Genomic DNA, 27607 nt, shown 5'->3' with positions numbered 1-27607 from the left:
TGTTTCTAATTTGATCCATTAATTTCTCTCTCTTTTTTTTTTTTATTCTCTCAGCCGTTGGATCGTGCTTAGTGTCTTTTTTTTTTCCTTTTTTTTTTTTGTAATAGCTTTTCTAATTTATCTGGAGTACGAACTATTTTAATTCTATGGTTTAATTTTTCAGAATTTTAAATTTAACTATCAAAGTCTTTTAAATTATTTGATTTAAGTTGGCTAAGTCAGCTAAAGCATTTTTAACTTTGGAACTTAAATTAATTAAATTATTATTATGTGAAATGTATTAAATTTGTGAAAATAAATGATGTATTTAAATTTTTAAGTTGAGAGTGGTGTTGATCGGTTCAGGTTCAAATTCGACGAATTGAAGAATCGAAATATAATTAGAATTTAAAAAAAATCTGCTAGTAAAATTAAAATGGTCAATAGTTTAGATAAATTTTATATATTAATTAGTGTTTCCGTTACTGTCCTTGGGGCGGTAGGGTCCATCAATGAGGTTCTTTTCTTAAGCCTAATTTGTGCTTTTTGGTCCTCAAACTTTAACTTTACATAATGCTTATATATTATGATCTAAAGTTTTTAAATTATATAAATAATTAAATTTTGCAGTTCAATTTTTTATTATGATATTTTACTGATGTGATAATAATATAATATTTTAGAAATTATTATATTATTATTGGTTATAATATTATCATATTAATATTGTATTTGTGATATATTGTTATTTAATTATTTAAATTGGATTATGAAATTTTATTGTAATAGATTACAAAGTTTGAGCTAGAAATAAATAAACTAAAATTTGAATACTATAGTGTCACGCACTTTAATGTTTGGGGACTAAAAATGCGATTTAGCCTTTCATCATGATACGAGTGCAATTGCTCGGAGCGTCTGATAGACAAAGTAATTAATAATTTTAAATATAATTAAAAAGCTGATTTTTAGTTTTATGGTGTATGGGTAAAATTTTATTTTTGAGAAAGAAAATATGAGAAAGAATTTTACAAAGAATATATATTTCTTTAGTTGCACCTTTTTTTGAAAAAAAAAAAAATCTTGATCAAGTGAGTGTTACTATTATGAGCTCGTTAGCTATTATGTTCAGTCCTAATACTATTGAGCTAATAAAAGCTGGAGCAAAAATATTAAGCTTTTACTTGACCGCGCAAAGTATGTCTTATTACTGATAAAAAGAGTGCACTAATAAGAAAATAATTTTTTTGTCGGGTTAAATGCATTCATGTTCCTACAAATGTAATGAATTGTAAACATATTTCTACAAAGATCAACTTTTATATGTTATTCCTTTAAAAATTCTAATATTTTTAAATACATATTCCTCTTTATATTTTAAGTAAAATGTCAATTTTGTCATCACAAATATATCTCTTCAAAAGTCACAATAGTATAATATAAAAAAGACAAAAATATCAAGTTATCTCATAAATTAGTTAGAGTTAAACATCTAACCTGTGATTAACTAAAGTTTTCTAATGAATTTTAACAGTAGGGACATATTTGAAAATATTAAGATTTTTATAGGAACAATATATAATAGTTGAATTTTATAGAAATATATTTACAATTTACTATATTTGAAGAAATCTGTATAAAATTAATCTTTTTTTTGTTTATGCGAAAAATGCTATATGCTGTGTCATGCTTTCAATTTTCGATTAATACGTAAATGGGGTAGTCTTAGTGAAAAGTAAAGATGACAAAGTTATTTTTGTCATCTTTCTCATTAATATTTTGCGGGCCAATAATTTTTAATTCTTCTATTTATTATAGTAAAAAAATTTACAATGTAACAAGTTATAATTATAACGTTTATGTCCAGTTAATTATATTTATTTTTTAAAAAAATATAATTAAAATATGGAATAAATAAATTAAAAAAATAATATAATTTGATTAGTGGAAAATAATATATTATCTGTGTGACTCCAATATTTTAGATATTTTCGACTTAGGGGGTTGTAGGGATATTTTTGGTTCCCAATGATAGCGTGCTAATTATGTCCTAATCGAACTAACAACGTACAATCATTTATAAAATGATTAAATGCACTATTGGNGTTATGTGATGTAACACGTGAAATAAAGATTGAGAAAAATCCACCTTCTTTTTTTTTTTTTTTTTATTTTGGCCCCAATTTTTTTTATCGTTAATTTTTAGAATTAATTATAGAATTGGTCTTTAACCTTTATCTTTAACCTTTTTTTTTTTCATTCGTCTCTAACATCTTCTCCAATACATCTATCTAGTGCGCTCAGCCTCGTCTTATTATTCACAGAAGGTGTAATTTTTGACATAAACCTAATTAAATATTAGAGATTCTGAAATATAGTATTTGGCTTGTGAGAAATACTAAACCTATAATAAAAAAAAAATTATAATTCTTAAAATTCTTTATAAAGAGTGCTAAAATTTTATTTATTTTTAAGAAAATTTTATAAAAAATAAAAAAAGGCGATGCGACTAGTTAAGAAAAATGAAAAAATGGTTTTCAGACGTGCATGTTGTAGAATTCTATTTTATTTTGTGTTATTAAATAGGAAAAACTTCAAAAACCTCCCTTGTAGTTTCACACTTTTTCACTTTAGTACCCTGTGGTTTAAAATGTATCAAGTTAGTACCCCGTGGTTTCTCACTTTATCACTTAAGTACCCTGTGGTTTAAAGCGTATCAAGTTAGTACCCCGTGATTTTGCACTTTATCACTTTAGTACCCTGTGGTTTTAATTTTGTATCAAGTTAGTACCCTATAGTTTTTTAAATCATAAGGTACTAAAGTGATAAAGTGTGAAACCACAGGGTACTAATTTGATACACTTCAAACTACAGGGTACTAAAATGCAAAAGTGTGAAACCACATGGGGTTTTTTTGAAGTTTTCCCTATTAAATACAAGCCTAACGCTGCTTTCCACGTACGATCGAATTGCTTTTTTTCGACCTTATATGATTTGTCCTCTTGCCGTTCTCACAAGTGGGCTGGGGTGGGTCCAAAAAAAGTGTTTGTCCAAAAATGGATCTGTGGTGCAACTGCAGCTGTGTTCTAAGCTTGTGATTGGCTCGTGCGAGTGCCACCCATACCAACGCTGTAAATGGTTTAAGATTCGGCGGGTCAGTTATGATATATATTTTACAGTTGAAATATTTTTGTACCGGTCTTTTTTGACTGGGTGATCGTTTCGTTAAATATAATTGTAACTGGATAATAGTTGTAACTGTATACAAATATAAATTCAGTATTTGGTTTGATATATTTAACTTTAACTGCTACGGTAGGAACTACAGGAAGAGGTCCAACTGTAGCAGTTAGAACTACGCCCAAATTGGCCGTAGTTCCAACTGCACCAATTGAAAAGTGTAATTTTAAATAAAAGATAATCTTACCTTTTTAAATATTTTTTAAACAAAAAACATTTTTTTTTTACATTTTTTGGTTATTTTATCATTATATCATTATATATATATAATGATAAAATTTTAAAAATTATTTCTCAACTACATACAACCAAACAAATTATTTATAATTACAGCGCTTGTTACTACATTCAACCAAACATGATGCATGTAATTGTAATTGCTGTATTTTTAACTGCATACATCTCTAGTTACACTGTATTTATTATTATATCTAACCAAACGATCTGAAGAGTATTAGATGAGCTTCAACTGCACAAACCCTTTAATGCAGAAGTTCTAGATCAAAATTTTTGCGTTATGAGCACAACCCATATAGACGGCCCAGTAGACGCAGCCCTGATTCGACCTATGACGTGCTGAGCCGTCTTTTGCTGGCCTAGTAGTGGGCACAGGGCTTGGCCTAGAGTAGGCCGTGCCGCGAGCCGTTTTTTTTATTTTAAATTTTATTTTTTTTAATGTTATTTTATTTTTTTGATATTATCTTATAAAGTAATTATTAGTTATTTAGTAAATAGATAATAAATTTTTGATAATTTTAATTATAATTGAGAGAAAATAACTTAAAATATTTTAAAGAGAAAAAAAATTGAAAAGTCGTGTCGGGTCGTGCATGCTGGCAAACTGTAATGTCCCCAATAGTCCCACATCGGGTGGGATACTGATTTCGATCGATTTATATAAGGCCTACACGCTAGTAATAATAACTGGACTTAAGCATTTTGGGCCGATGGTTTGGGCCCAACGAGTTATTATTGCTAGCGGGTCGGGTCGTTGCAATTGGTATCAGAGCCGAATACCAACCGAAAGTGTGAGAGCTAAGTGCTATGCGGGGCAAAGTGCTACTCCAACGAGTTAGGTGGGAGCCACCTCTAGAATCTCACATCATCTGATCTGTCTGTGATCTGGTTTGAACCCTGACGTTCTGGTTTGGACCCGACGAGAACGTCAGGGTCTAAATAGGGGGAGTTTGTAACGCCCAATAGTTCCACATCGGGTGAGATACTGGAACTGATTTCGATCGGTTTATATGAGGCATACATGCTAATAATAATAACTGAGCTTAAGTATTTTGGGCTGGTTGTATAGAATTTTAAAATTTGGTAAAAAATATAGAACATTATCTAAAGTATAAATCATTTTTAGTTGGCCATTCAATCTTTGAAAATTTTAATTTATTATCCTACATTCCAATTTATTTGATTTAAATTCAATCAACGACACTTTGGCTGTAAGTTTTGAATACATAGTTGATCTTTACAAACTTTATTGGTATACTTCATAAAATTCTTACAACTATAAATTTATTAAAATAATTATCTTAAATTCTAAAGCCAAAATAATATTGAGTGACTCAAATAAAATAGTAAAATTAAGATTTGAAAAATTCGATAGTCGATTTAAAATAATTTATAATTTAGATAAATTCTGTATATTTCTTCTACCATCAAATTTTGTACTCAAAACTGGGGATTTCCATCCTAATTCACTACACTTATTATTATATATGAAAACCGTGTGTTCAACCAAAATTAGCCACAACCCTTTGAACAGGGACAAAACTAGGCTAGAAGCGCTCACGCTCTCTATTTTTTCTTATGGTTGTCCCTCTACCTCGCCACTATTCCCTCCCCAACCTCCTATTTTGATCTTCTTCTCCACCTCTATTTAACCCCACCATTCCCACTAATGCTCTTCATTACCATAAGACCCTTTGTGGTCATCCCCTCAATACTCCATTACTGTAATAAAACATTCCCCCCACCCCCCACTCCCCCCTATCTTGCTTGGGTAGGGGACTTTACAAAAACAATAAATTGTAATAATAATAACCATGGGGAATAAGAAGTACGCCGTGATCGGCGGCTCCGCCGTCCTCCTCGTGGCCGTCGTGGCCTCGGTCGCCGTCGTTGTCACGCACCGCAGCGGCGGCGGCAGTAGCAATGCGAAGTCGGAGCCGCACATGACGACGTCGGTGAAGGCGATCAAGGAGTTTTGTAGGCCGACCGACTACCAGCAGACGAGCCCCACCGAGCTCGCCAAGGTTCGTCGAGTGCAATATTCGCATAACTCTCTATTTAGATTATTATATGTTGAATACGTTGGCTATTCAGTTTGTAAGTTTTCATCGTCCTCTAATTTCAATATATATTTTGCATGCGTGCGTGTGTGTACGTGCACCAGGCGATCTTTAAGGTGACGACGGAGCGCGTGCAGCAGGCGTTCAACCACTCGGAGACGCTGGCTGAGCTCGCGCACGACAAGAGAACGTCGGGGGCGCTCCAGAACTGCCGGGAGCTCCTCGAGTACGCGGTGGAGGACCTGAAGACGTCCTTCGACCAGCTCGGCGGCTTCGAGATGTCCAACTTCCAGCGGGCCGTCGACGACCTCAAGACGTGGCTGTCGGCCGTGCTGACCTACCAGGACACCTGCCTCGACGGCTTCGAGAACACCACCACCGACGCGGCGCAGTCGATGAGCAAGGCGCTGAAGAGCGCCTCCGAGCTCACCGCGAACATCCTCGCGATCGTCGACGAGTTCTCGAACACCATCGGCAGCATGAACATCCCCTTCATGAGCCGGCGGCTGCTCGAGGCCGACGGCGAGGGCGAGGCGGCCGTTCCGGAGTGGGTCTCGGCCGGGAAGAGGCGGCTGCTGCAGGCGGGGCCGCTGCAGCTGAAGCCGAACGTGACGGTGGCGCAGGACGGCTCCGGCGACTTCAAGACGATCACGGAGGCGCTCGCGACGGTGCCGAAGAAGAGCGAGGAGGCGTTCGTGATCTACGTGAAGGAAGGGGTGTACAGCGAGTACGTCACGGTCGACCGGGACTTGACGAACGTCGTCATGTACGGTGACGGCCCCACGAAGACGCGGGTCACCGGAAACCGCAACTTCCGGCAGAACATCACCACCAAGGACACCGCCACCTTCAGTAAGCGCAACCTAACTATATATATATATATCTCTCCATGTCTGCTGCAATAAATTTTTTAAAATATGCCGGTCGGCAGCATATTATATTTTTTTTCTGAATTTATTGTACTAATTCTGACGGATTGGATTGGATTGGATTGGATTGGGATCTGCAGCCGTGGTGGGCAACGGGTTCTTCGCCCGCGACCTGGGGTTCGAGAACTCGGCGGGCGCGGAGAACCACCAGGCGGTGGCGCTGCGGGTGCAGAGCGACCTGTCGGTGTTCTACCAGTGCCAGTTCGACGGCTACCAGGACACGCTCTACACGCACGCCTACCGCCAGTTCTACCGCGACTGCACCGTCACGGGCACGATCGACTTCATCTTCGGCAACGCGCAGGTGGTGCTCCAGAACTGCCTCATCCTCGTCCGCCGCCCGCTCGACAACCAGCAGAACATCGTCACCGCGCAGGGCCGCAAGGAGAAGCGCTCCGCGGGGGGGATCATCCTGCACAACTGCACCGTCACCGCCGACCCCAGCTTCGAGCCCGTCAAGGCCCGGATCCCGACGTACCTCGGCCGGCCGTGGAAGGAGTATTCCAGGACCTTCTACATCCAGTGCCAGCTGGACGACCTCATCAACCCCGTGGGCTGGCTGCCGTGGCTCGGGGACTACGGGCTGCGCACCTGCTTCTACACCGAGGTGGACAACAGGGGCCCAGGCTCCGACACCAGCGCGCGCGCCACGTGGAAGGGGGTCAAGAAGGTGAGCTACGAGCACGCGCAGAAGTTCACCGTCGAGCACTTCCTGCAAGGCCACCGCTGGATCCCCAGGACCGGGGTGCCCTACATCCCCGGCCTGCTGCCCCAGTCCCAGCCCACCCGGACCCACTAAACCAAAATTTTAAAAATTTAGAATTTGACCCGCGATTTCAATTTCGGATTCGGGTTGGGATTCGAGCTCGAATTCAGTTCAGTTCGGTCTGATTCGATTTGATTGATTTGATGTGGGGGAAGGTGAAAAGGAAGCAAATGGGGGAGGGGAAACTTTGCAGGTGAGATGGTTGTGTAATTTTTTATTTTATTTTTTATTTTATTTTTTTTTTGTTTAAAGTAAGGGGATGTTGGATTTACATAATTTGTGATTTCTATATATTTAATTAAGCCTGCGGCTAATTTCTCTGACAATATGAAATAGGAGAGAGAGAGAGATTTAGTTATTCTGAATCCGATTCTAAATTTATGATATTTTTAATTAATCTTTTTTGGGAAAAAAAAAAACATTACGTGAGCATTTAATGTGTTAGTTCGTTATTCTGAATCTGATCCTAAATTCATATTATTTTTTAGTAGCCATTTTTTAAAAACATTATGTTGAACCTTCGTTTCTTATAATGTGAGAGGAGTTCTTATTGGGACAAAGTGAACATATTATTGAGCTATTTCTTTTTTCTTTTTTTTTTTTAAATAAACGCATAAATTAAACTTTTCATAACTTATATTTTAATAAATAACGTTATTTATTAATACTCAATCACACAAAGAGCTAATACAAGCTTTCTCGGTAGAGCGCAAAACAAGCCCCAAAACACTCGTACATATATACTCACTTCTCTCTCTCACACACAAACAATTTCCTTAACACACTTATTATTCCAACTTATTTTACTATAACAATTGACCACACACCTCAAATATATAGTAGTCGTATCAGCAGCGGCAGCAGCAGCAGCAGCCATAGCTACAATATTAAACAGATTACACGTAAGCATCTGGGTTGGCGAGGAGATATGCCTCAGCAGTTTTGACGATCTTGGTGATGGAGTCCTTGGCCTTGGCGACCTCGTCGCCGACGGTGGCGCCCGGGAGGAGCTTGTAGGTCGCGACGACCTTGCAGACGCAGCCGCCGTTGCTCGCGGGCTCGAACTTGATGTGGGACGACGCGGACTCGAGCTTGACGCCGATGCCGCCGCCCTCGATCAGGGTTTGCTTGGTCTCGTACTTGGCGTGGTCTACGTAGTCCAGGCGCTCCTTCGTGTACGCGAAGGGCAGTGCTACAAATTAAAGAGTGACCATGCGTTAATAATATATAATAATAATAACATTAATTAGTAGTACTATATATTTTATCTGTATCATTCATTAATCCAATCTAAAATAGTTGAAGTATAATTAAGTAACCATCTAAACCGAACCATAATAAGAGAATCACTCATTAATTAGGCGAGCGAATTAACATAAGGGGAGTTGATATTAATTAGCAGTTCTAATATTACTGGAAAAAGGCTTGTATATTGAATTTGCTCTCTATAACTATAGCTAAAATTGATCGAATTTATTGTATGTGATTTGTGTATATTAAATATGATAACCGGGTCTAAGAATATGTACCACCATTTGTTGAAGCAGTAAAATTTTGGTCGGAACAGTAACATTTTTTAATTAAAAACGTTGCTTTTGACTTGTTCTGATTTGAGTATTTTGTCTATATATTATATATATATTTGGTACAATAATAAAAGTGCTAATAAAGTAATTTTCACGTAATGGCACGTGAGCGATTACGCAACAATTCGTCCCGATATGAATCAGTCCACTTAAAATAAAAATATTTTATTTTAATAATAAAAATAATCATCTATACATTTTTTTAAATTTCAAAAATATCTCATTTATTTTTTTTTTCTTTCCAATATATCCGGCCTCCTATATTTCTCCGTTATTTCAAAACACCACTACAGTTATCACTCGTTAAGTTAATTTAGATTAAATATAAGTTAAATATATATTAAAATTAAAAAAATTAAAATATCCTTTTCACTCTAAATTTAAAGATAAATAAGAAAAATCGATGATGATGGAAATGTATATTTGAAAAGGTAAAATAGCAATTTTATACAGATAACAATTATTACTAATAGTTCATTAACAGAATTTAACTCTAGAGATATATTTGAAATATGTTGGAATGTAAAAAAAAATATTTTCAATATTAGCCTTCTAAGAAGAGTAAATCAGAAAGTCAAATTTTTTTCAGAAATATATAAACAATTGACCCTTTATAATATATCAGAGAATAATAATATTAATATACGTACAGTTCTGAATTACTAATATCAGAGTTTTGACTCAATCTGATCAGATTCATTAATTACGATCTGTGTACAGAAACATGCATGAACATATATACATGGCTCTATGTACGTATAATATTATAACTACTGCAGTGTTCTTAGCATGCAAGCTCTTGTATATGAGTACCTGGGGAGAAGTTGAACTGTCTCACACTTCCGACGTCGCCGTTGCCTTCGATCGGAGCGGCGCTCACGACGATCTCCGGGGCGAGCTTCGGGGCGAGGTTGTGCCAGTCGAGGACCGCGGCACGGAACAGGCGCGGCGCCGCGACCGGGGACTCGATCTCAAGGTTCCAGCTTGCAGGAGAACTCATTGTTGCTTATAAATTCCTTAGCTAAATTAATCTCTTGCTATGGAAACTATATAGTACTCTTTAGAGAGTTTGTAGTTAGCTTGTATACGAAGGGATGGGATTTTTAGTGAAGTGAGGAGGGGTTTATATAGATGGTTAGTTTAGTGGATTGTAAGCATGGTAGGTGGGTGTAATAAATAAATGATGGTAGGTGGGTCTCAAAGGTGTGGAAGCGTTCACATTTTTTTCTTCATTTGGACGGTCTCTTTGGCTAACATACTGACTCGGCTATAACCATCTTTTTGTTGGCATTAATTTTGTGTGAGTGGTGGTCAAAGATTGCTTGCTATCTACTATCTAGAAGGGAAAGTAGGTGAAGATTGTCAAAGCGGATGACGAGTAATCGAGAGTGACTCTATAATGCTCAAATTCCCCCCCTTTTTTTTTCTTTTTTTTTTTTTTTTGAGAGAGATAGGTAGCATGCTATCAGTAAATTTAGTTAGAAATGCGAATCAACTAGAATTCGAATTTGGGACCTCAGATACCAACCATCAAGCCCTTTGTCACTTGCACTAGAGACGGTCAGTAAATTGCCAAAATTTTGAAATATTACTGGGATCTTTTCAGGACGTATTTGATTCAGATTATCTTGTAAGGATTACAGATAATTTTGCTAAGATTATTAAATATTTGGTTCACACAGTTTGTAATCTGGTAAGTAATGTAGCATTATAAATGGTATAGAATTACTCCAAAATATTACCAAACGGGGGATGAATATCTTGTATTACTAATGACTGATAATCTTGCATATTATATAAAATTATAAATTTATCCCTTCAACCCCCTCCCAAATCCTTTCAATATGTCACTTTTAAAATTTTTGATTTAAATTTAAAATTTAAAATTTAAAATTAAATTCTAACTTTTAAATTTAATTTTTTAAATTTCACATTTATATTTTAAAATTTTAAATTTTAAATTTAAATTATTTTAAAATAAAATCTAGTAAAAAATTAGTATTTATAAGAAAAAAAAAGTTTGCCAAATACGCCCATGTAGATAATTTTGAAATAGTCTATATTTTATTGATAATATTACTGAATTTTATAAAATAAATCAAACATAATAATTCTATATACACTATAATCCGATATTATATTACTGTATAAAATCAAGCGCGGTAATACAATATTAATAGTAATTTAATTCAGAAATCTTAGATATCTAATTATGTCGAAATAATCTATAATACTACGTAACATGAATCAAATGCATATAGAATTTCTAGCTGTACAAAAATATTATAGGAAAGAGAAGTGAACTTCCTTATAATTTATCAACATTTTTTAAATATACCCTTTTGCACCTGTAAATATCTTCTCACCTCTCCATTTCCGTCTCAACCTAAAATTGAGTATTTTTCTCCACGTCTCCATCCACCTCTCCACAACCTGAAGTTTAGTATTTCTCCGCGTCTCCATCCGCCTCTCCATTCTTAAGCACTAGGAGGCAGCAGCCATTCATTTTTATATCCATTTCATGAATAAAAAAAATAATATCAAAAAAATAATAAAATTAAATTTCTAAATATTTTAAATGACATAAATTATATCCAACAATACCAATTATCAATTTAAAAATTTCATTATTGAAAATAAATTGATGGCAAAAACACTCATTTGCTATAATAATATTCCAACTTATCCCTCTCTATATATAAGCTCAAATATTCGCATTTTAACTTATTCATTACTGCACATTTATAGCCCTACGGAACTAGCCTAAAGTGATATAAATTTTTTTTACCTCTCCATTAAATTAGTAAATAACACAAAAATGTCACAAAAAGGGTAGAAATATTCGTGATACAAAGCATACAAAGATGGTTTAAAATGCCCTTAAAACCTCAGGGATTGAACCAACTAATTTTACATCAATTTCGCAGAAAAATAATTGATGTAAAGAACACGAACAAATAAAACTGTCAAAAATACTATCTATGACTGCATACGCTCTTCAGAATCGTCGCCACTACTTTCAGATGCATCATCTTCTTCCCCGTAAACGATTTCATCGATTTCCTCATCCTCTTCATCATCTCCTTCATCTTCACCTTCTTTAGGCTTCATATCACCCAATGGCGGTATGATAACATTACTACCGGCCTTATCGATCTGGTAAAGAGGAGATCAAGATATTAACATGTAAGTGATAAGCTTCAGTAGATTTAATTTGTATAGGAAAAATTTTCAAAAAATAAAAATTTCAATCCATCAGAACCTGGGCCGTAATTAGCTGAAGACGGCCAGATAGCTTGCATAATTCTTCGGTAGCTGCACATTTTACTGAAATCATCTGGGAGCGGAGAAAAAAGAAACCATAAGACATTGCACACCAAAAAGCTAAGGATTGTCATACAAAACACTCCTTATTTACTATTTCGTATTTAAGAATTGGGTTTTCTTTTTCCTATTTATTTGTCTGAGAACTAGTTTGTGCCAAATGCAAAACGGAATTGTGATTTCTCTCATTTTTTGGATAGTAACTGCACCTTATTATGCCGCTAAGCTCCCCTATTCTGTCTTTAACTCTCCTAAAGACTCCTTTTATTCTACTTTGATGTCCAAAGTCCTATTAAGCTTATGGAACGAATATTAAACAACAATACAATGAAATTGGGAGAGCTAACACAAGTTGATGTATAACCATGATCATCAGCATTAGAGAATACATTAAGTTCTAAATGTACCTTCCGCAAACTATCTAATATTTGTGAAGATAACTCTTGCGATGAGATAAAGCGACCATGGATGGCTAGTAACCAATATATCCAAGGTAGAATATGCTTTGCCGACTTTGACCTGAAGAAGAAAAATGGCACAAAAATTTGGTTCCAGTCCCCACTGCATCACCAAGAACAACTGAAATACAGGGGCAAATGTGCAAGTAGAAATCAGCATACCTTGTTTTCCATGCTGACACCAAGGTTTCCAAAAACTTACAAGCATCATCGTGACTCATAGACAAGATATGCGCCCTTATCTACCAATAGAGCAATGAGGGTTAGAAACTTCTGTTGACTTAACTGCAAAAGTAAGTTAATTTTTGCTTGAAAAGAACATTTGACAGGAATCACAATCACAAAATAAAAACCTTCTTTGCTGGGGTGTCGTCATCTAGTGATATGGTGCTATCATGATACTTCTCTAGATAAGAACTGGTACTAAGAAGCCCCAACTCCCTCATCCTATCTTCAATGCAAATTGCATCTTCCTCCATTCTTTGCACTGTCGCTAAATAAGCCAGCAATATTCAGCAAAAAGATGAACTACAGAGGCAAGTTTAACCGTTAAGAGGTAACACCATAAAAACCTTCACTAGAGCATAGACGCATTTTGATTGTACAAAACCTTTCATTACTCCAGAAATTTTGTCAAGTTTTGTTAGCATTGGAAGTTTCCATCAAAATAGCTATAGAATATTCCATTAAGTGAATATTCAATTAGATTACGGAATAGTCGAGAACACCGTATTGAACAGTATCATGTAATGACATACATTTAGCCCTTTTATACCCAAAAGTAAAAAGGCCCATCTATAAACACGAAATTGTATGAAAACATATTGTTGAGTTTCTATCTACACTTCTTTTAATCTATATGCTAGTGATCAGGAAAACAATATCAAGAAAAGTTTACCATTCATGAGAAGAATACTTACCACTCTTATCTACAGGCAAGGTTTTATCATAACTGTCATCAGCCATCGTAATCTCAGTATCTGCAGTTAGTTCTGTCACACGATGTTTCCTTTTCTTGTCGTAAGTGTACAACTTTGGAAGAGGCAATATAGCATCTTCTGCATTTGCACGGTCGAGTGCAGTGACTGTTCAAGAAAAAGACGAGTCATTTTCCAGCAAAGGTGGAGTTGATGAAAAACATCTACAACTAAGAAACAAAGAAGGAGATTGTTGATGCATCAACCAAAAAAAAAATTCTGGAACCGAATTGCAAACAGAATTCCAAACAGAGTTGGCCAAGAAACTCATCAAAACCCAAAAGGTTATGGTTTTACAAAAACATTGTTATGTTAGAAATATGTACGTATATACCACTGCAAAATATTATCTACTTGCATGTATGTACATGCTTACATGCATGCATGCAAAATACATGTATATTATGTAAATAGATGATTTGGTAGGGATGAATATGATTGTATGTTGCACCTTGATTTTGTATGGCTTGGCCTTTGTGAGGAATGGCAGAGTGACTCACTGGTAAGAGAGCCCCAACTTGAGACACCTCCAACTTTATGTCCGTGCCATACTGGACCAACAGTTTCTGAAAAGATGGCTTCACAACAGAGCCACAGGCCACAAGCACTTGCCCAGAAGCAGGTTTGCCTGTTTCTTGAATTTTTGCAGCAAGAATTGCAAATCCATGATTTCCTTTTGTGAGAGAAGACTCGGATAACATAATCTTTGTAGGCTTCTTATTCCTCAAGTCATCAATGCTACTTCCATACCAGAAATAGCATATGCCCATCTCTGAAATGGCCAAAACATATATTCCTGCACCATCACTGCCCTCTGTATCCATGCACTTGCTATCCAGAAAGATAGGTGGATGGTCCATTGAGAGAATACAGGTCGCACCCTCACTTTTAACAGCACCGACTTTCCAAATGGCGATGTATTTCTCACCGACTCCAGATGATAAAATATACTGTGTGTCCTCGCTGAAAATCATGCACCTTACGCTGACCTAAAGAGAGCACAGATCATAGATTAGCTGATAGAATTGACGGTTAATTACAATTTCATCCCTTAAGCTTAATTTAGATTTCAGTTTACTCATCCAAGAAGTTTCATTTCTTTTAACAAATTTGTTCTTCAAGGTCGATTTCAATTTCACCCTCAGATTTTCAAAATTATGAAAGCAAAGTCTTAACTTAGTACTGACATGCACCCTTTATAGATGGTAGATTAACAAATACATTTAAACTGTTATGCAGAACAAACTTCAGGGACTAAATTATTACAATTGAAACTATGACAACAAAATTGTAATGAAGGTCAAACTTATGTAACTAACTTTCTAATCAACCCTAGATATAAATGCATATAGAAAAGATTAAGATAAGTAAAAAGGAAGAGAGAATAAAAGGCGAAGTAAGGGCACTAAATTGCACGCACCGGATGCCCAGAAAACTTCTGAATCTTCTTTTGGTTAGAACAATCGAAAGTTTTCAGTTGACCAGTAGCTGTGGCCAATATCTTTCCATCTAATGAAGAAAATAACATGAGTCAACCAGAGTATACAGAAGATAAAAGTAAATTGTTCTTAAAAGTTTGAAATCTTAAAAGAACTTCTGTCGTTACGGAAAAGCACAATGAAGAAAAATGGATTTCGAAGGTTCGCTGTATCGTAGAATAGGATATGGGCCATTCAAAAGGCATAATTTAACAACTGTGTATCTCAAATATCTTAATATACAGAAGTGTTGAAATCTGTCCTACATGGCACCTAACCTAATGAAGGTGAAGCAGCACTAAATTAACCTACAAGGGTGGCGAGGGAGAGAGAGAGAGAGAGAGAGGGGGGGGGGAGCATAAGCAGGAAAAATTTAGAAACTATTATGTGAACAGTGCAGTACCTGAAGAAAGAGACAACGAGGATATTGGCTTTGCAGACAATCTAAATCTGCCCAAAACTTTTCCTGTAGAAATATCAATCTGGCAGACCATACCATCAACACCAGCTGTATAGACGCACAAGCGGTTTATAGAAAAGGAAACGGCTGTTACACCCCTGCAATTTAAACCATTACACCACTTCAAAAAAGCACGTCACGAAGATCTCAAAGTAGTGGAAATGTAGAAGTTTTCTTTCTTATCTAATTTAATATTTATCACTAAATTACATAGATCGGCAAGAGAATTCTGTTATAAGACAAAAACACTATAAGTACTAATTAAGGCTCTCCTCACTGTAAAGTAACATTCACATCCATGGGTAGGCGGGCTATAGATAGAGACGCTCTTCCCAGTTCTATATGCACTACAAAATAGTTGTCATTAAAGGACTATTATTGGCTTTTGGTTTGAGTTCCTCTCAAAATGAGCCTGAGAAGGCATTTTTTCACCTTGAACAAACGTTAGAGAGTAATAAACCCTAATCAGCTACAAGCGGCAAGCAACACATAGCAGCGAAAACAACTAGCACAAAATATAATCATACACTCAACCTAATTGGTTTTCAATGCAGTTAACCAACTTACCCAGGATGGCAATCATTAATTTTCCATCTCGATTGCCCCGCCGAGACGTCGAGCGCCAAAACATCACCGCCTCCTGTCCCGAGCACCAACAACGAACCTCCACCCTTTCTCTTCTTCTACAAATCCCACAAACATCATCAGCTCCAAACACAAACACCTTATGGGCATAACCTAAAACTCCAAAAAAGAGTCCCATCGTTAGCTTCCATCAAAAAATTACCTTGCTTTGCAACTGCACCCACTTCATGCAAGTGTAATCCAACGCAAGATGGCCACTTTTCGCCTCCGAGAGCAATCCCGACTCGCCGGACGCCGCGAAATCCGGCAACTGGGTTTGTAACTGACCTTTTAAAGTATCCCAGATCTAAAAAAACATAGAACCCACTAATTATCACCTAATTAACCAACAATTTCACAAATTTCTCTCATAAATTACCAAATAAAGGAGAAACTGAGAAGGAAAAGTTAAGTAAAGTCACACCTTGATTCGGCCATCGCCAGAGGTGATGGCGAAGAAATCCGAGGAGGGGCTAAAAGAAGTGAGGAGATCTCTGATGTTGGGAGAGTTCATCCTCTTCCTCTTCCTCCTTTCTCCTCGATTGGGAGTTAATAGAGAGGATTAGGGCACGATAGGAGAAGAGGAGAGATTAGGGTGAAGGAAAAGGAGAGGGTTTTGGGAGCGGCGGAGGGAGCGGCGGCGTATGAGTCGCGCCCCGCGATTCTTCGCGCCGAGGAGCTAAAACCTCTCCACAGAACCCTCGTGTACGGGGTCTCTTCCTCGAGAGGGAAATTAATACGTGCACCCGGTGTATCCGTACAAGCGCACCACCAGTAAGCGGACTTATGATCCCTGGTAGCGGGTGGAATTGGGTCGGGTTTGAACCGGGCCACTCTAAGCCCGAGTCCGGACCAAATCCATTTTACTAGGAATCGGGTCGGGCTTGCCCATTTTCGAAAGCAACTTCTATATGATAAAAAAAATGAGCCAATTTGTACAAAGGATCTACTGGTTTTGCATTTTTTTTTTCAAAAATAAATTATTTTTTAAAATTTACAGATTAAATTTGAACCTTTAGTAAACTAACAAAATTTACATATATATTATGAAGACGGTGAATGATTTACCGCCTTCATTATATATATGTGAAGACGGTGAATGATTCACTATATTCATAACAAAAATCTGACGTGCCGACTATGTGGCAAAAGGATGATTATTTTTTCAAATAAAAGTTTGACAGAATTATTTTTTCAATTTTAAAATTTTGAAGAGTCATTTTATAAAAAAAGCCAGATTAAAAAGATAAGGCTGTATTGAAAGACGTGATCATAAATAATAATATCGATGAGGGTGCCGCAGAATTTAAGAACGACAACAAAAAAAAAAAAAGAGAGCACTTTGGGACAGAAGCAGTGGCTGCGACTAAGGCAGAGGATGAGAGAGCGGGCGTTGTAGTGAAAAGGGATGCAAAGGATGAAAGAAAAACAAAAAGAAAGAAGAAAATAAATTTCTTCTCCTAAGAAGGCTACCACATGTGGTGTATACTACATAGAAGGCTAAAAACAAAAGAAGAAACAATTACACGGTTTGAGACCAAATTGTGCTGTTTGAAACAAACAATTTTTGCTGAAAAATACAAATATGAAAAGTGGTGGTACCAAACTAGGCCTTAAAATTGCAACACAGCACATTGGCTTACTGAAAACCTAATAGAACATAAGAATTTCTTCCAACCAACCAACAAGTTTAACACAGAGCACCCCCACTGGGTGACAATATATACAACTTTAGGACATCAATTAGGAATTAGCAGTTTTAGTCTCTTTGTTTTTTTTAGGGTACAGTATAATCTAAATAGATTATCGGTAAGGTTGATCCTCGTCGCAAAAACATGCTGTATCATCTTTTCGTTTCGGGCACTTCACTTTTCCCAGTGATGATTCATGAAGCTTGAAATGCTCATTTTACCAGCTCAAAGAATTCTTAGACTGCTTGATCTTAGCACTGTATGCACTTTCCATTTCCTCCTGTGTCAAGTTTTAACAAGATAAGATGACCACATCAACAATCACAATCAAAAGCATAAGCATATCAAAAAGGTTGATGTTTCCATATCCTCCTCGCCGACATTAGATATTTTGCATGTAACAAAATCATCAATTTTCAGGGATAATGGATACATTTACACCGACAGCAAAAAGAACAGTAATAATTTGAAATTATTGCTGCTGCAGCAGCAGCTACTACGAATAAGCAAATTCATTAATGATTTCATTTTTACGTATGCAGCACAAAAGCAGATGCTTGTATTATAAATTTTTTGCTGATTTGCTGGTTCGAATTTATTTATCTAATAACTAAGAATCTGTGCATCAGATACGAGCACACTTAGTAAAAGTTGACAGGTTATAACTAAAACTAAGTTAGATAACAATGGAGGAATCCTTGAAAAGAATCACAATATGCAATTCTATTGACCATCATTAGGAAAATCTAAGAGAAATTAACATATAGGTGTAATCTTTCAGGTGGCTTTGAGTCTGTTGATATAGATTGGACTGGAAGCAATTCAACCAATTTGAATCCTGCTTCTGAACCTGAGTGAGAAATTATGGAATCCATATATGGTTAGTTGCAGCCTCACATAGTTAGCGTAAGAGACAATGATCAAAGTTTAGGCTTTAGGGTGCCATGATTGTTGTCTCTGATTCAAAGAGATTAAGAAAGAAATCAATTTTGAAAATGCAACAGCAATCAACTTACTTTGCAAGACTTCAACAGCGGCTGCAAGAATGATGATCGGAAAAACTCGATTGATTTCCCAAGTGACGATCTTTCCCATTCTGTAATACAAAAAAGTGAACAGAAAGAAAAAGGCATGGGTGCTCAATGGCATTCAACCCAGTTCTTCAAAAATAGCAGTGGAGAAAAGTTACTTTAGACTGGTAATAAAGCAAGATGTTATTCCCGTTTACATACCATTGTTTGATTCCATCATCATAGAACCCTCATTAATCTCTTCGAGAAGCTGCATATTGCCATAATAGAGCATTAGTAAGCGAACAATTACCAACAAGAGTAGCAAATAAAATGTTTTCTTTCTGAAATAGAGCTATTGCGGTAATAAGCCACAAAAGCTTCAGGGAGAACAAATTAAAACAAATTCTGGTTGCACGGACTCCATATGAAAGAGATTAAAACGGACACTCATATTTTAAAGAGACAAAAAGATCAACAGATAAAAAATATAACTAGTATCTATATCATGTGGACAGTACTTTTTTAAGTATATGAGAAATTATAATAAGGTAAACAAAAGTATACATGAGACAGGGTTGGGACTGTTGTTGGATCAAAATCCTCACAGTTGTTTGGATCAATTGGAACACAAACGCGGCCTACAAAAGGAAAAACGGTTATCACTATAAAATCACCTTCGCGAAGGGCATTGCAATAACTGCTACTGAGAACAAGCTAACTAAATTTGTTCACTCTGTTACAGCTCACAATTACCATGCAGACATTTTCAATTCTTACCTGTTTTAGGGTGCACACAGAATGGTGCCTTTAATAAATGATTCATGTGTTTCGAGACCTGACCGAAAAAAAAAAAAACATTTCAAAGGAACTGGAAAGGGAGCAAATTAACATAGCCAAAGGATGTGAGAGAAAGGTATTAGTCTGCAGACCTCCATGTCAAGTCTAGGGTAGGTATATGAGAAAACAATCTCTTCTACACACCGACGGAGCCCCTGTATCTGAAACAACAAAAATAGAAGGAAAAGAATGAGTTCAGAAAACAAAAACAACAAGGTAACAAAACATAAATAACAAGAATTCTATTGCAAATTTGCGAACAAATTGTGCTACATCCTTGAAGTTTTTCTCTCACACACCTATGGAAAATGCTCTTTTGGTTTTATGAATTTATAACCTCGCCATGCTCTTATCCATCTCAAAGATACTACTTAATCTGAAACAATTTTAGCATTATAGACTAAAATGAAACAGAGAATGTACAAATAGTGAATTTCGATCATTTATCTTATAGTTCCTAGAGGATAGAGCTTTGGATTCACCCATTCACATTGTATGCTCCTGATATATCGAAAAACATCAAGAGATACCTTTTATACACCACAAAGTTCAACAAACTGTAAGGTCATATTACATCCTTCTGACAAATTCATCCTTCTCAGAAAATCTCCAGTAGTTCAATATAGTTATTCCTAAACACAAATCTCCCTAAACAAATTGTTAATATAAGCAATATCGCCAATTATATGTATGTATTAACCATTGCTTAATGATTTCTCCCTCTATATGCTTACGTATATTCTACAAAAGCAAGACAATAAAGCAAAAAGGAGATCGTAGGAAACCTAGAATCTGCATGTAAAGGCATATACATCAAAAGCTACAATCAAACCATCAATTGCACCTTTTGCTTTCCCGACTGCAGCATATGCTTTAATTGGTCCCATCGAACAACATTAACATCTTCCTTGGAAATGGAAGATCTTCTATTTCCTTGCCACTTGTCAAGAAGCTCCGCAGCAACAGCTGAAAAGAGAAGAACTTATCAAGAAGAATGGAGTAGGAACTTCAAAGCAAAAACAATCAACTAGCTCGTATGTTTGTTTACATTCATCAGGTATGAATCCCAAAATCTTCTGGCATCTCTCTTCAGAAGCTAGCAGGTTCTGGCTACGAAGTAGTTTCTCTTCAAAAAAGGACTTAAGGACATCTGTATACGACCTCCTGCAAATGAAGTAAATACTCCAAATAACATTTTCAGATAAATATAGGTGTTGAATATGCATGCATAAATAAGACAAGACATACGCTAGAAAAGGATAGAGAACCGGTCCTGCTAAGGTCACTTTCTTCAAACTATTTTCACCACCCTAAACAAGCAGATAGAAAACTTCCATTTAGTTAGCGCATCGGAAGCTTTGACTGTATATTTTGTGAGGTAGAAGTATCACCTTATAAACATGAAAGTAATCAGTAACTGCCGCCCTGTGCTCATTGTTGAGCCTGAAAATTGTTGCTTCCAAATAAATTATCCTTAAGATAACTTTAGCAATAAAAACACAATACATTATGGTTTTTTCTCGAATACCTTCTAGCTTTGCTGTCGCAAACCCAACAATGGACACCACGGCGACCACTGTAGACCCATAAGATATGGTTGAAGCCAAAATCATCTACAAGTTTGTTACAAAAGGAAAAAAAAAAATGAAACAAAACTTACTCTTTCATAACAAAGGAAATAAAATCGATTAAAAGAATTGCTGCCTCATAAAATTAATGAAAAATAGCAAACCTCTAAGTGCAGTATCAATAACTTTGATCGCAATGGTCATTAAAGGCCAGCACTCTAGGCAGACATCAGCTCCTGAGCAGCAGTATCGAACATCATCATAATCTGACATATCCTGGTAAGTGTGAAAGTTATAGAGCGCATTTAGGCCTTCTAAACTCGATTTATAGTAAATTATTTCTAATTCTTATCCCGGAAAATGACTAATGATCATACAATGTCAAAAACAAGCTCTCTTTCTACTGGTGCAAAAACATTATTTCCACCTTGTGCATAGGCATGCCGTTTTGCAGGCTGCAAACAAAAAAAAAGAAAAAAAAAAGAAAAGAAGGATTAGTAGAATGACTAAAGGAAAAATTGTTGAAGCAAATCCACAAAAGGGAACTTCCACATCTTTTGTTTTAAGGAAACTCAAAAGTTCTAAGGATAGAATGCACTCAGCAAATAGACGTCTCTACTCTTTTACTGTTGATCAGCTAGCAAACACATCTTGTTCAAGAAAAGAATACAAAAATAAGTTACTATTAAGTCCTTTTTCTTTTGTTGCCAAAAAAATTATCCTCAACTGTATAGATTGCAAACAATTCATCATCCATTGGTGCACTCCATCATACAGAATTCAAGCTTAAAACACATCCACCATACATCTACGCTATAAACTGGTCCAATGTCGATCTTAAAAGGGCACTTCTCCTTGATCGAGTTTTCCATTTCCTTTGCACTGCCAAATGACTGGAACCGGATGTAGATGTCATTCTCGAGAGTAAAAGAGAATTCACGCCGACCAAAGTAGGAGTGATCGCATGCTGGATGCTTTCCATCTGCAGAACCGAATCAAAATCGTGGCAAGATAGATTAGAACAGCCAATAAAACAACAGCATTGTCATTTAAATTCGCGTTATGAGACGTGATATACCATTTCCGTAGGACAGCCATTTAAACATATCGGCATACGGGAAGAGCTTTCCTGTGACAGATTAGCACAAATTCACTGTCAGAAAACCGTGGCTTCGTGCAAACACAGACAAAACAACATGAGCAAATTCGCGCAGCTCGCACAAATCAAAAACAAAATTGCGAGACTTGTCACTTACTTTACCTCGATAACAGGTATGCATGGTCAAAGCTTAAGGATTTGATATGCATATCTGTTAATTATTTTTCCTAGAAAAGATAACTTATTGTCGTAAATAACCAATCAAATTCCTTTCTCCCCTCATCTTCCATTTCTCTATGAGTCAGTTGGATTTCTTTTCCGAAAGTGCACAAACTATTGGGTTAAGTACCCATGTTTTATTACATTGATTCATGGATTATCACTGTAGCAGGCTTTGAGATAATCCACATTGAAGTAGTACAAATAATGTCAAAAAACAGGAAAATAAAAAAGAGAAAAAATTGATTGTTTCATCTAATCATCGATTATCACCGTAGTAAATTTTGAGATAATCTGGGTTGAATCCTTCGGGAATGGCTCTCGCCACTCGTTCCTCGCAAACTCCACCATCAATTTGCATCTCATCTCCTTCGTTAGGAATCCGCTCTTTCGCCATGATTTGACCGAATCCACCTACGCACCGATCGACAAAATAGTGAAGAAAAATAGATCAAACACATTCCAAAAAGAATCAAAATAAATGAGAAAAAAAGATGCTTCGACTCACGTAAATTTGCTTAAAAATGGCTTCTTTGAGAGGAGAAGTGTAGTGGAGACGAATCTACGAGGCCGAATAAGGGGGGGAAGGGGCAGGAAAATGGCGGGAAAGGGGCGCGCTTTTCCCGCCAAACCGGGACCGAACCGGTTCGGGACTAAACCGGACCGGTCTAGGGGTGGACCGGAAATTGGGAATTAGGGTTTTAGAGAGAGAACGGCGTAGAGAATTAGAAATTAGGGTTTTCTCCTTCCCCTGATATTCGACGAAGACGATGTAACAATCCTGAAGAATAAATGGTAGAAGCAGTAGTAGTAGTTTAATAGTACGCAGGGAAGGAAGTAAAAATGTCAACTTTACAATAGCAGGAGCAGCAATGATGGCCGCAGCAAGTGAGGAAGAGCGCGCTCGGCGGAGCAGAAGGGAATAAATTAGTCTATTTTTCTCCCCCAAAACTCCTCCTCCAAACCCTCCTTCTTCTCTACTATTTCTCTTTTCAATTTCTTATCCCACTCTTTATCTCTAATCTCTATCCCTAACCCCTTTCTCTCTAATTCTCCTCTCTACCGTCTCTATTTCATCTTTCTCAACCCCCTCTGCTCCTCTCTTATCCATTCCGGCAATCCATTACATCGTAATTACCATCAAGAAGCTCCCATTATCCTCTCCGCCGTACCGGCCTCAGCGAGCTCTCATCATCGGCGGTTGCGGATAGTCCGGGGATATTACAGACGACAATGGATTCCGAGCTCGAGGATCTCCGCAAACTGCGAATAACTACCATGGAAGGCTTGGAAGGAGATGAAGGCAAGGAAGCGGTCGAGCACGACGACGTGGAGGAGGAAGAGGAGGAAGAGGAGGAAGAGGATGAGGGAGTAACCCTAGGGTTCGTCGAGAAGCCCAAGAATCCCCGGTCGCTTCTCCGCCATCTCTTCCCGAGCAAAGCTGGAGGGGTTCCCGTATGTCCTGAACCGTAAAAATCCCTCTTTTTGTTTACTAAGTGCCTTTTTGGCCCCGCTTTTGCGTGCAGCGTTTACTAAGTCCAGTGCTTTAGATGCTTCAATTTTATGCTTAAACTTCTACTGCAGAGAGATTTGCTAAGAAATTTTTGATTTAATGCTAAGTTGTGTGTCATCCAATAGCACTAAACCCTATAGTTGGGCCAAAAATGGCCCAAAATTATTTAAAAAAAGGGGAAAAAAAAGGGGAGCTTGCGAGGAGGTAGTTGAGCTTTACCTTTAAATCCTTCTATTTTTACTGAAATTCATGCTTATTTGTTGATATTTTTTTATAATTTTCTTGTTTTAAGGCCTGGTTGGATCCCGTAAACTTACCGCCAGAGAAATCTCGCACTTGTGGCTTCTGCGGAGAGCCTCTGCAATTCCTTCTTCAGGTAGTACCCTTTTTTTTTTTTCTTTTGATTCAAGTTTTGATTTTGTTGTAATATAATGATTGATTTTGTAGATTTATGCTCCAATCTCTGAGAAAAAATCGACCTTTCATCGTACATTATTCGTTTTCATGTGCCCATCTATGTCATGCCTTCTTCGAGACCAACATGAACAGTGGAAGCGTGAAGGAGGGAATCTTTGTAGAAGGTTGTTCAGATTTTTATTTATCATTGCTTTTGCACTTTAATTTTCTTTGTTTGTCAATCTATTATTGGTTTTTTGTCTAATTTTGGTTGCCTGACCTGGGTTTTGCCTACTCGAAATTGTTCAAGTGTGAAGGTTTTCCGATGTCAGCTACCTCGGACGAATCCATTTTACTCGAGCGAACCACCGAGGCGTGACGGCACCGACAAGCCACTTTGCACAGGAGGTAATTATTGTTCCCTTTTGTTGTGCGTAGCCTATTAAGTGCTCTGTACATCTTTAATATATTTTAAGGTTCTTTTTTAGGATTGCCGGGCGATTTCCTGTTGTCGCAACACTGTTTTTTCATTCCGATCACTTTATTGTAAACTGTTTTCTTCCTACCTATCTATGTTCCTACCCATAATTAGGACCTCTCTTATAGATAAATTATATGCTTTTGTTTCGAAGTAAGGAGGTTTTCTTAAAAATTATGTGCTGTTCTGTTAGGGATTAAGATTTTCTTTAAGGTAGCAGTTTGTGGTATGCAAATTTTCTAGTTAACTTGTCTTAGTATGGGAAATATTAGTCGGCCTCTTAAAAACCGGTACAATTGTGTTAATTATGGACAATTATACAGACTGTAGTTTTGTGGTTTCACATTTTGCTTTAATGATGGATTCTCTAGTTTCTCTTTGTTGCTGGTGCGGAACATGGAAAGGAGAGAAACTCTGCAGTAGTTGTAGGAAAGCACGCTACTGTTCAGAGAAGCATCAGGTTTGTACATATGATATTTGTCCGTATTTTCTTGGTTTTAGTTCTTCATTTACCTTTCTGTTTTTATAAGAGAAATCATTTTGTCATTATTTTCTCTTTATCAGGCGTTGCACTGGCGATCAGGACATAAGAATGATTGCCGTCGTATAATCAGTTCAGAAGCATCTGATTCTCCTCTAGGTGATAACCGGGAAAAGCTTCAAGCTTTGGCAAAATGTTAATTCTTAGGTATATGTCCTTTCAAGCTATTAAATTATCGAAATAAACTATATACATTTCTCTTATCTACAGTTGCGAGCACCACTTTATGGCCTGAATATGAGATTGCGATTGAGGAGGAATATGTTTTTAATTCTGAGGTTTCTGAAGAGAATAGCTCAACATCTTTGGTTCCAACAGATAATAATAAGAAAGATGAGATGGTGCAGTCGTTGATGGATCAATTTGAGGTTTTCCTCCGCCATATTTGAGTTCATACAAATGCTATAGTTGGATTCATGGCTTTATGTAGATCTGCATATCTATATGCAGGCTGACGCTGATAAAAAGAGTTGGGCATCTTTCCAAGAGCGACTCGCCAGAGCACCAGAGCAAGTTTTAAGGTGAAAGCATTCTCATGCCTTGTAACCATCATTACATGATTAATGTCTGTGATGAATTTCTTTTTAACTAATTGGTGTTCCTAGAAATTTACGCGTGTACTCGTAAGGTCAATTTCGTATTATCTTCTTTTTCCTCTCTTGTTATGATTTTTCTTTGCTACTATGGGATATGCTGATTACAAGTTTCTTAAAAACCTTTTTTGAACAGATATTGCCGAGATCCAATGGCGAGACCACTGTGGCCTTTATCAATTGGCCGGCCATCTAAGGCAGATATACCTTCATGCAGCTACTGTAAAGGCCCATTATGCTATGAATTCCAGGTTTAGTAGACCTTTCTTTCTCCTTTTTACCAGTTAGCTTATATTTTCATCTTACACATATCCACTATGCAACTCTGGCCGTAAACATAAAAAGAGATTTACATCTATACCGCTGCGAATTTTCTATTTATGTTTATATCCTTCAAAAAAAAAAAATTCTTAATTTTACTTGCAGCATTAGATACTCTTATACATATGGGCCTGCGAATCAGATTTTACTACAATACCCTAAATTGTTATTAGATATTCAAATTAACACACCCTAAAGAATGATTTATCAATGCAGATCATGCCGCAGTTGCTTTATTACTTCGGGGTGAAAAATGATCCCGATTCCCTTGATTGGGCAACTATTGTTGTATACACATGTTTAGAATCCTGCGAAACAAGCATGGGGTACAAAGAGGAATTTGCCTGGGTTCAGTTATATCCTACAGCTACACTACCCTGATGTGTCTTCATATATGTCTAGAGAAGACCCTCAATATTACAATCTCAGGTGTGAAGATCCATAGTCTTTGCTTTTCCTTATAATTTTTATGAAGTTATTTTGTTGGCTTATCTGTGTGAACTGAAGCGCAATTTTGGTAATAAGCGCATAATCTTTATAGATCCTGGATGTTGAGTTTTCTAGAGTATATACTAGATAAGCAAACTAACAGGGTGTGTAACTGCCCATTTAGCTTTTTTGGAAACCTTACTCTATTCCAAGAAGTAGAAGCTAATTGATTACATTTTTGCTCTACAACTTCAGAAACAAAATCCCTCAAAAACTTCTGTGGCTTAGAATTTCTTTCTCTGTGCTGCTTTAGATTCTTTGTCTCTCTGCAGTGCATTTTTACTTTTCATGGCTAAGAAGTAAACAACAATAGTATATAATTTTATGATAATTGCAGATTACACCTCAAGCTATCACGACATCACGAGAAGAGATTCCTAGTCTCGGTCGATTGTGTCGAGCCCCGGTTGCACGCACATTCCATAGCTTTTCTTATGAGCTCTAGTCATCTCGCGATGTATGCATAAATGGTTAGGGAGGAACAAGTTGAGTTCGTATTTGTTTTCCGCTTAACTAATGGTGCTTTTATTCCTATCAGAGGTGCTAAATTATCTTAATAAGCTACAATTTTACTGCCCATGTTTTTTGGTGTCTTTTTTGTTTATTCTACGAGAAGTATATATTTGTTATCATTCATACAAGTTGATATCTTATCAAAAATACTTAATTTTCCCATGCTAGGTAGCACTTTTCTGTTTTTTTCCCTTTTTTTTAATTGATTAATTTCCCTA

The 27607-nt window shown here is 36.8% G+C and overlaps 5 protein-coding genes across 7 annotated transcripts; 2 read left to right on the top strand and 3 right to left on the bottom strand.

The window, feature by feature from the left end:
- Positions 5135-7537, top strand: LOC109723933 (probable pectinesterase/pectinesterase inhibitor 21). Its single transcript, XM_020252451.1, has 3 exons — positions 5135-5480; positions 5621-6368; positions 6526-7537. The coding sequence occupies exons 1-3, from the start codon at positions 5271-5273 to the stop codon at positions 7242-7244; spliced, it is 1677 nt and encodes a 558-aa protein (XP_020108040.1). The 5' UTR covers positions 5135-5270; the 3' UTR covers positions 7245-7537.
- Positions 7846-9906, bottom strand: LOC109723740 (pathogenesis-related protein 1-like). The gene is made up of 2 exons (XM_020252218.1): positions 9611-9906; positions 7846-8403 (listed from the first exon to the last, which is right to left on the bottom strand). The coding sequence occupies exons 1-2, from the start codon at positions 9795-9797 to the stop codon at positions 8108-8110; spliced, it is 483 nt and encodes a 160-aa protein (XP_020107807.1). The 5' UTR covers positions 9798-9906; the 3' UTR covers positions 7846-8107.
- On the bottom strand, positions 11567-16838 carry LOC109724451. 2 transcript variants are annotated; one of them, XM_020253283.1, is made up of 12 exons: positions 16543-16838; positions 16282-16425; positions 16062-16177; positions 15438-15592; positions 14977-15065; positions 14008-14545; positions 13500-13664; positions 12933-13066; positions 12742-12821; positions 12529-12640; positions 12060-12134; positions 11567-11953 (listed from the first exon to the last, which is right to left on the bottom strand). In XM_020253283.1, the coding sequence occupies exons 1-12, from the start codon at positions 16630-16632 to the stop codon at positions 11777-11779; spliced, it is 1875 nt and encodes a 624-aa protein (XP_020108872.1). In that variant the 5' UTR covers positions 16633-16838; the 3' UTR covers positions 11567-11776. The 2 variants fall into 2 exon arrangements, with proteins under 2 accessions (XP_020108872.1, XP_020108871.1); XM_020253282.1 differs by having other exon boundaries at positions 12933-13072; positions 16543-16837.
- Positions 17649-23199, bottom strand: LOC109724204 (DNA primase small subunit). Its single transcript, XM_020252944.1, has 17 exons — positions 23054-23199; positions 22819-22959; positions 22306-22356; positions 22034-22209; positions 21605-21682; positions 21392-21503; positions 21188-21272; positions 21051-21102; positions 20908-20969; positions 20708-20823; positions 20504-20625; positions 19752-19820; positions 19600-19657; positions 19387-19460; positions 19042-19090; positions 18826-18905; positions 17649-18089 (listed from the first exon to the last, which is right to left on the bottom strand). The coding sequence occupies exons 2-17, from the start codon at positions 22940-22942 to the stop codon at positions 18027-18029; spliced, it is 1371 nt and encodes a 456-aa protein (XP_020108533.1). The 5' UTR covers positions 22943-22959; positions 23054-23199; the 3' UTR covers positions 17649-18026.
- LOC109724205 (programmed cell death protein 2-like) lies at positions 23360-27455 on the top strand. Of its 2 annotated transcripts, XM_020252945.1 has the most exons (11): positions 23360-24000; positions 24351-24434; positions 24506-24639; positions 24765-24862; positions 25304-25392; positions 25497-25572; positions 25684-25841; positions 25924-25994; positions 26203-26317; positions 26604-26816; positions 27214-27455. In XM_020252945.1, exons 1-10 carry the CDS (start codon positions 23779-23781, stop codon positions 26766-26768), a joined length of 1212 nt encoding a protein of 403 aa, XP_020108534.1. In that variant the 5' UTR covers positions 23360-23778; the 3' UTR covers positions 26769-26816; positions 27214-27455. The 2 variants fall into 2 exon arrangements, with proteins under 2 accessions (XP_020108534.1, XP_020108535.1); XM_020252946.1 differs by lacking the exon at positions 26604-26816.

The sequence above is a fragment of the Ananas comosus genome, linkage group 18, assembly GCF_001540865.1.
Source record: "Ananas comosus cultivar F153 linkage group 18, ASM154086v1, whole genome shotgun sequence".
Taxonomy (NCBI): domain Eukaryota; kingdom Viridiplantae; phylum Streptophyta; class Magnoliopsida; order Poales; family Bromeliaceae; genus Ananas; species Ananas comosus.
This window is presented reverse-complemented; position numbering and strand designations above follow the sequence as displayed.

What these genes read in the sequence shown, in the direction of transcription:
- LOC109724451 (XM_020253282.1), bottom strand. Translation starts at nt 16,632, where the DNA reads ATGAACTCTCCCAACATCAGAGATCTCCTCACTTCTTTTAGCCCCTCC. An exon ending in GGGTGCAGTTGCAAAGCAAG is followed by an intron (nt 16,178 to 16,281) that starts GTAATTTTTTGA and finishes TGGGATTTGTAG; the next exon opens with AAGAAGAGAAAGGGTGGAGG. An exon ending in TATTAGATAGTTTGCGGAAG is followed by an intron (nt 12,135 to 12,528) that starts GTACATTTAGAA and finishes CTCCGCTCCCAG; the next exon opens with ATGATTTCAGTAAAATGTGC.
- LOC109724204 (XM_020252944.1), bottom strand. Translation starts at nt 22,942, where the DNA reads ATGGCGAAAGAGCGGATTCCTAACGAAGGAGATGAGATGCAAATTGAT. An exon ending in TTATCTCAAAATTTACTACG is followed by an intron (nt 22,357 to 22,818) that starts GTGATAATCGAT and finishes AATCTGTCACAG; the next exon opens with GAAAGCTCTTCCCGTATGCC. An exon ending in CTGTGTGCACCCTAAAACAG is followed by an intron (nt 19,461 to 19,599) that starts GTAAGAATTGAA and finishes TTCCTTTTGTAG; the next exon opens with GCCGCGTTTGTGTTCCAATT.
- LOC109724205 (XM_020252945.1), top strand. Translation starts at nt 23,779, where the DNA reads ATGGATTCCGAGCTCGAGGATCTCCGCAAACTGCGAATAACTACCATG. An exon ending in GCACCAGAGCAAGTTTTAAG is followed by an intron (nt 25,995 to 26,202) that starts GTGAAAGCATTC and finishes TTTTTTGAACAG; the next exon opens with ATATTGCCGAGATCCAATGG. An exon ending in CATTATGCTATGAATTCCAG is followed by an intron (nt 26,318 to 26,603) that starts GTTTAGTAGACC and finishes TTATCAATGCAG; the next exon opens with ATCATGCCGCAGTTGCTTTA.
- LOC109723740 (XM_020252218.1), bottom strand. Translation starts at nt 9,797, where the DNA reads ATGAGTTCTCCTGCAAGCTGGAACCTTGAGATCGAGTCCCCGGTCGCG. An exon ending in ACAGTTCAACTTCTCCCCAG is followed by an intron (nt 8,404 to 9,610) that starts GTACTCATATAC and finishes TTTAATTTGTAG; the next exon opens with CACTGCCCTTCGCGTACACG.
- LOC109723933 (XM_020252451.1), top strand. Translation starts at nt 5,271, where the DNA reads ATGGGGAATAAGAAGTACGCCGTGATCGGCGGCTCCGCCGTCCTCCTC. An exon ending in GCCCCACCGAGCTCGCCAAG is followed by an intron (nt 5,481 to 5,620) that starts GTTCGTCGAGTG and finishes TACGTGCACCAG; the next exon opens with GCGATCTTTAAGGTGACGAC. An exon ending in CAAGGACACCGCCACCTTCA is followed by an intron (nt 6,369 to 6,525) that starts GTAAGCGCAACC and finishes TGGGATCTGCAG; the next exon opens with CCGTGGTGGGCAACGGGTTC.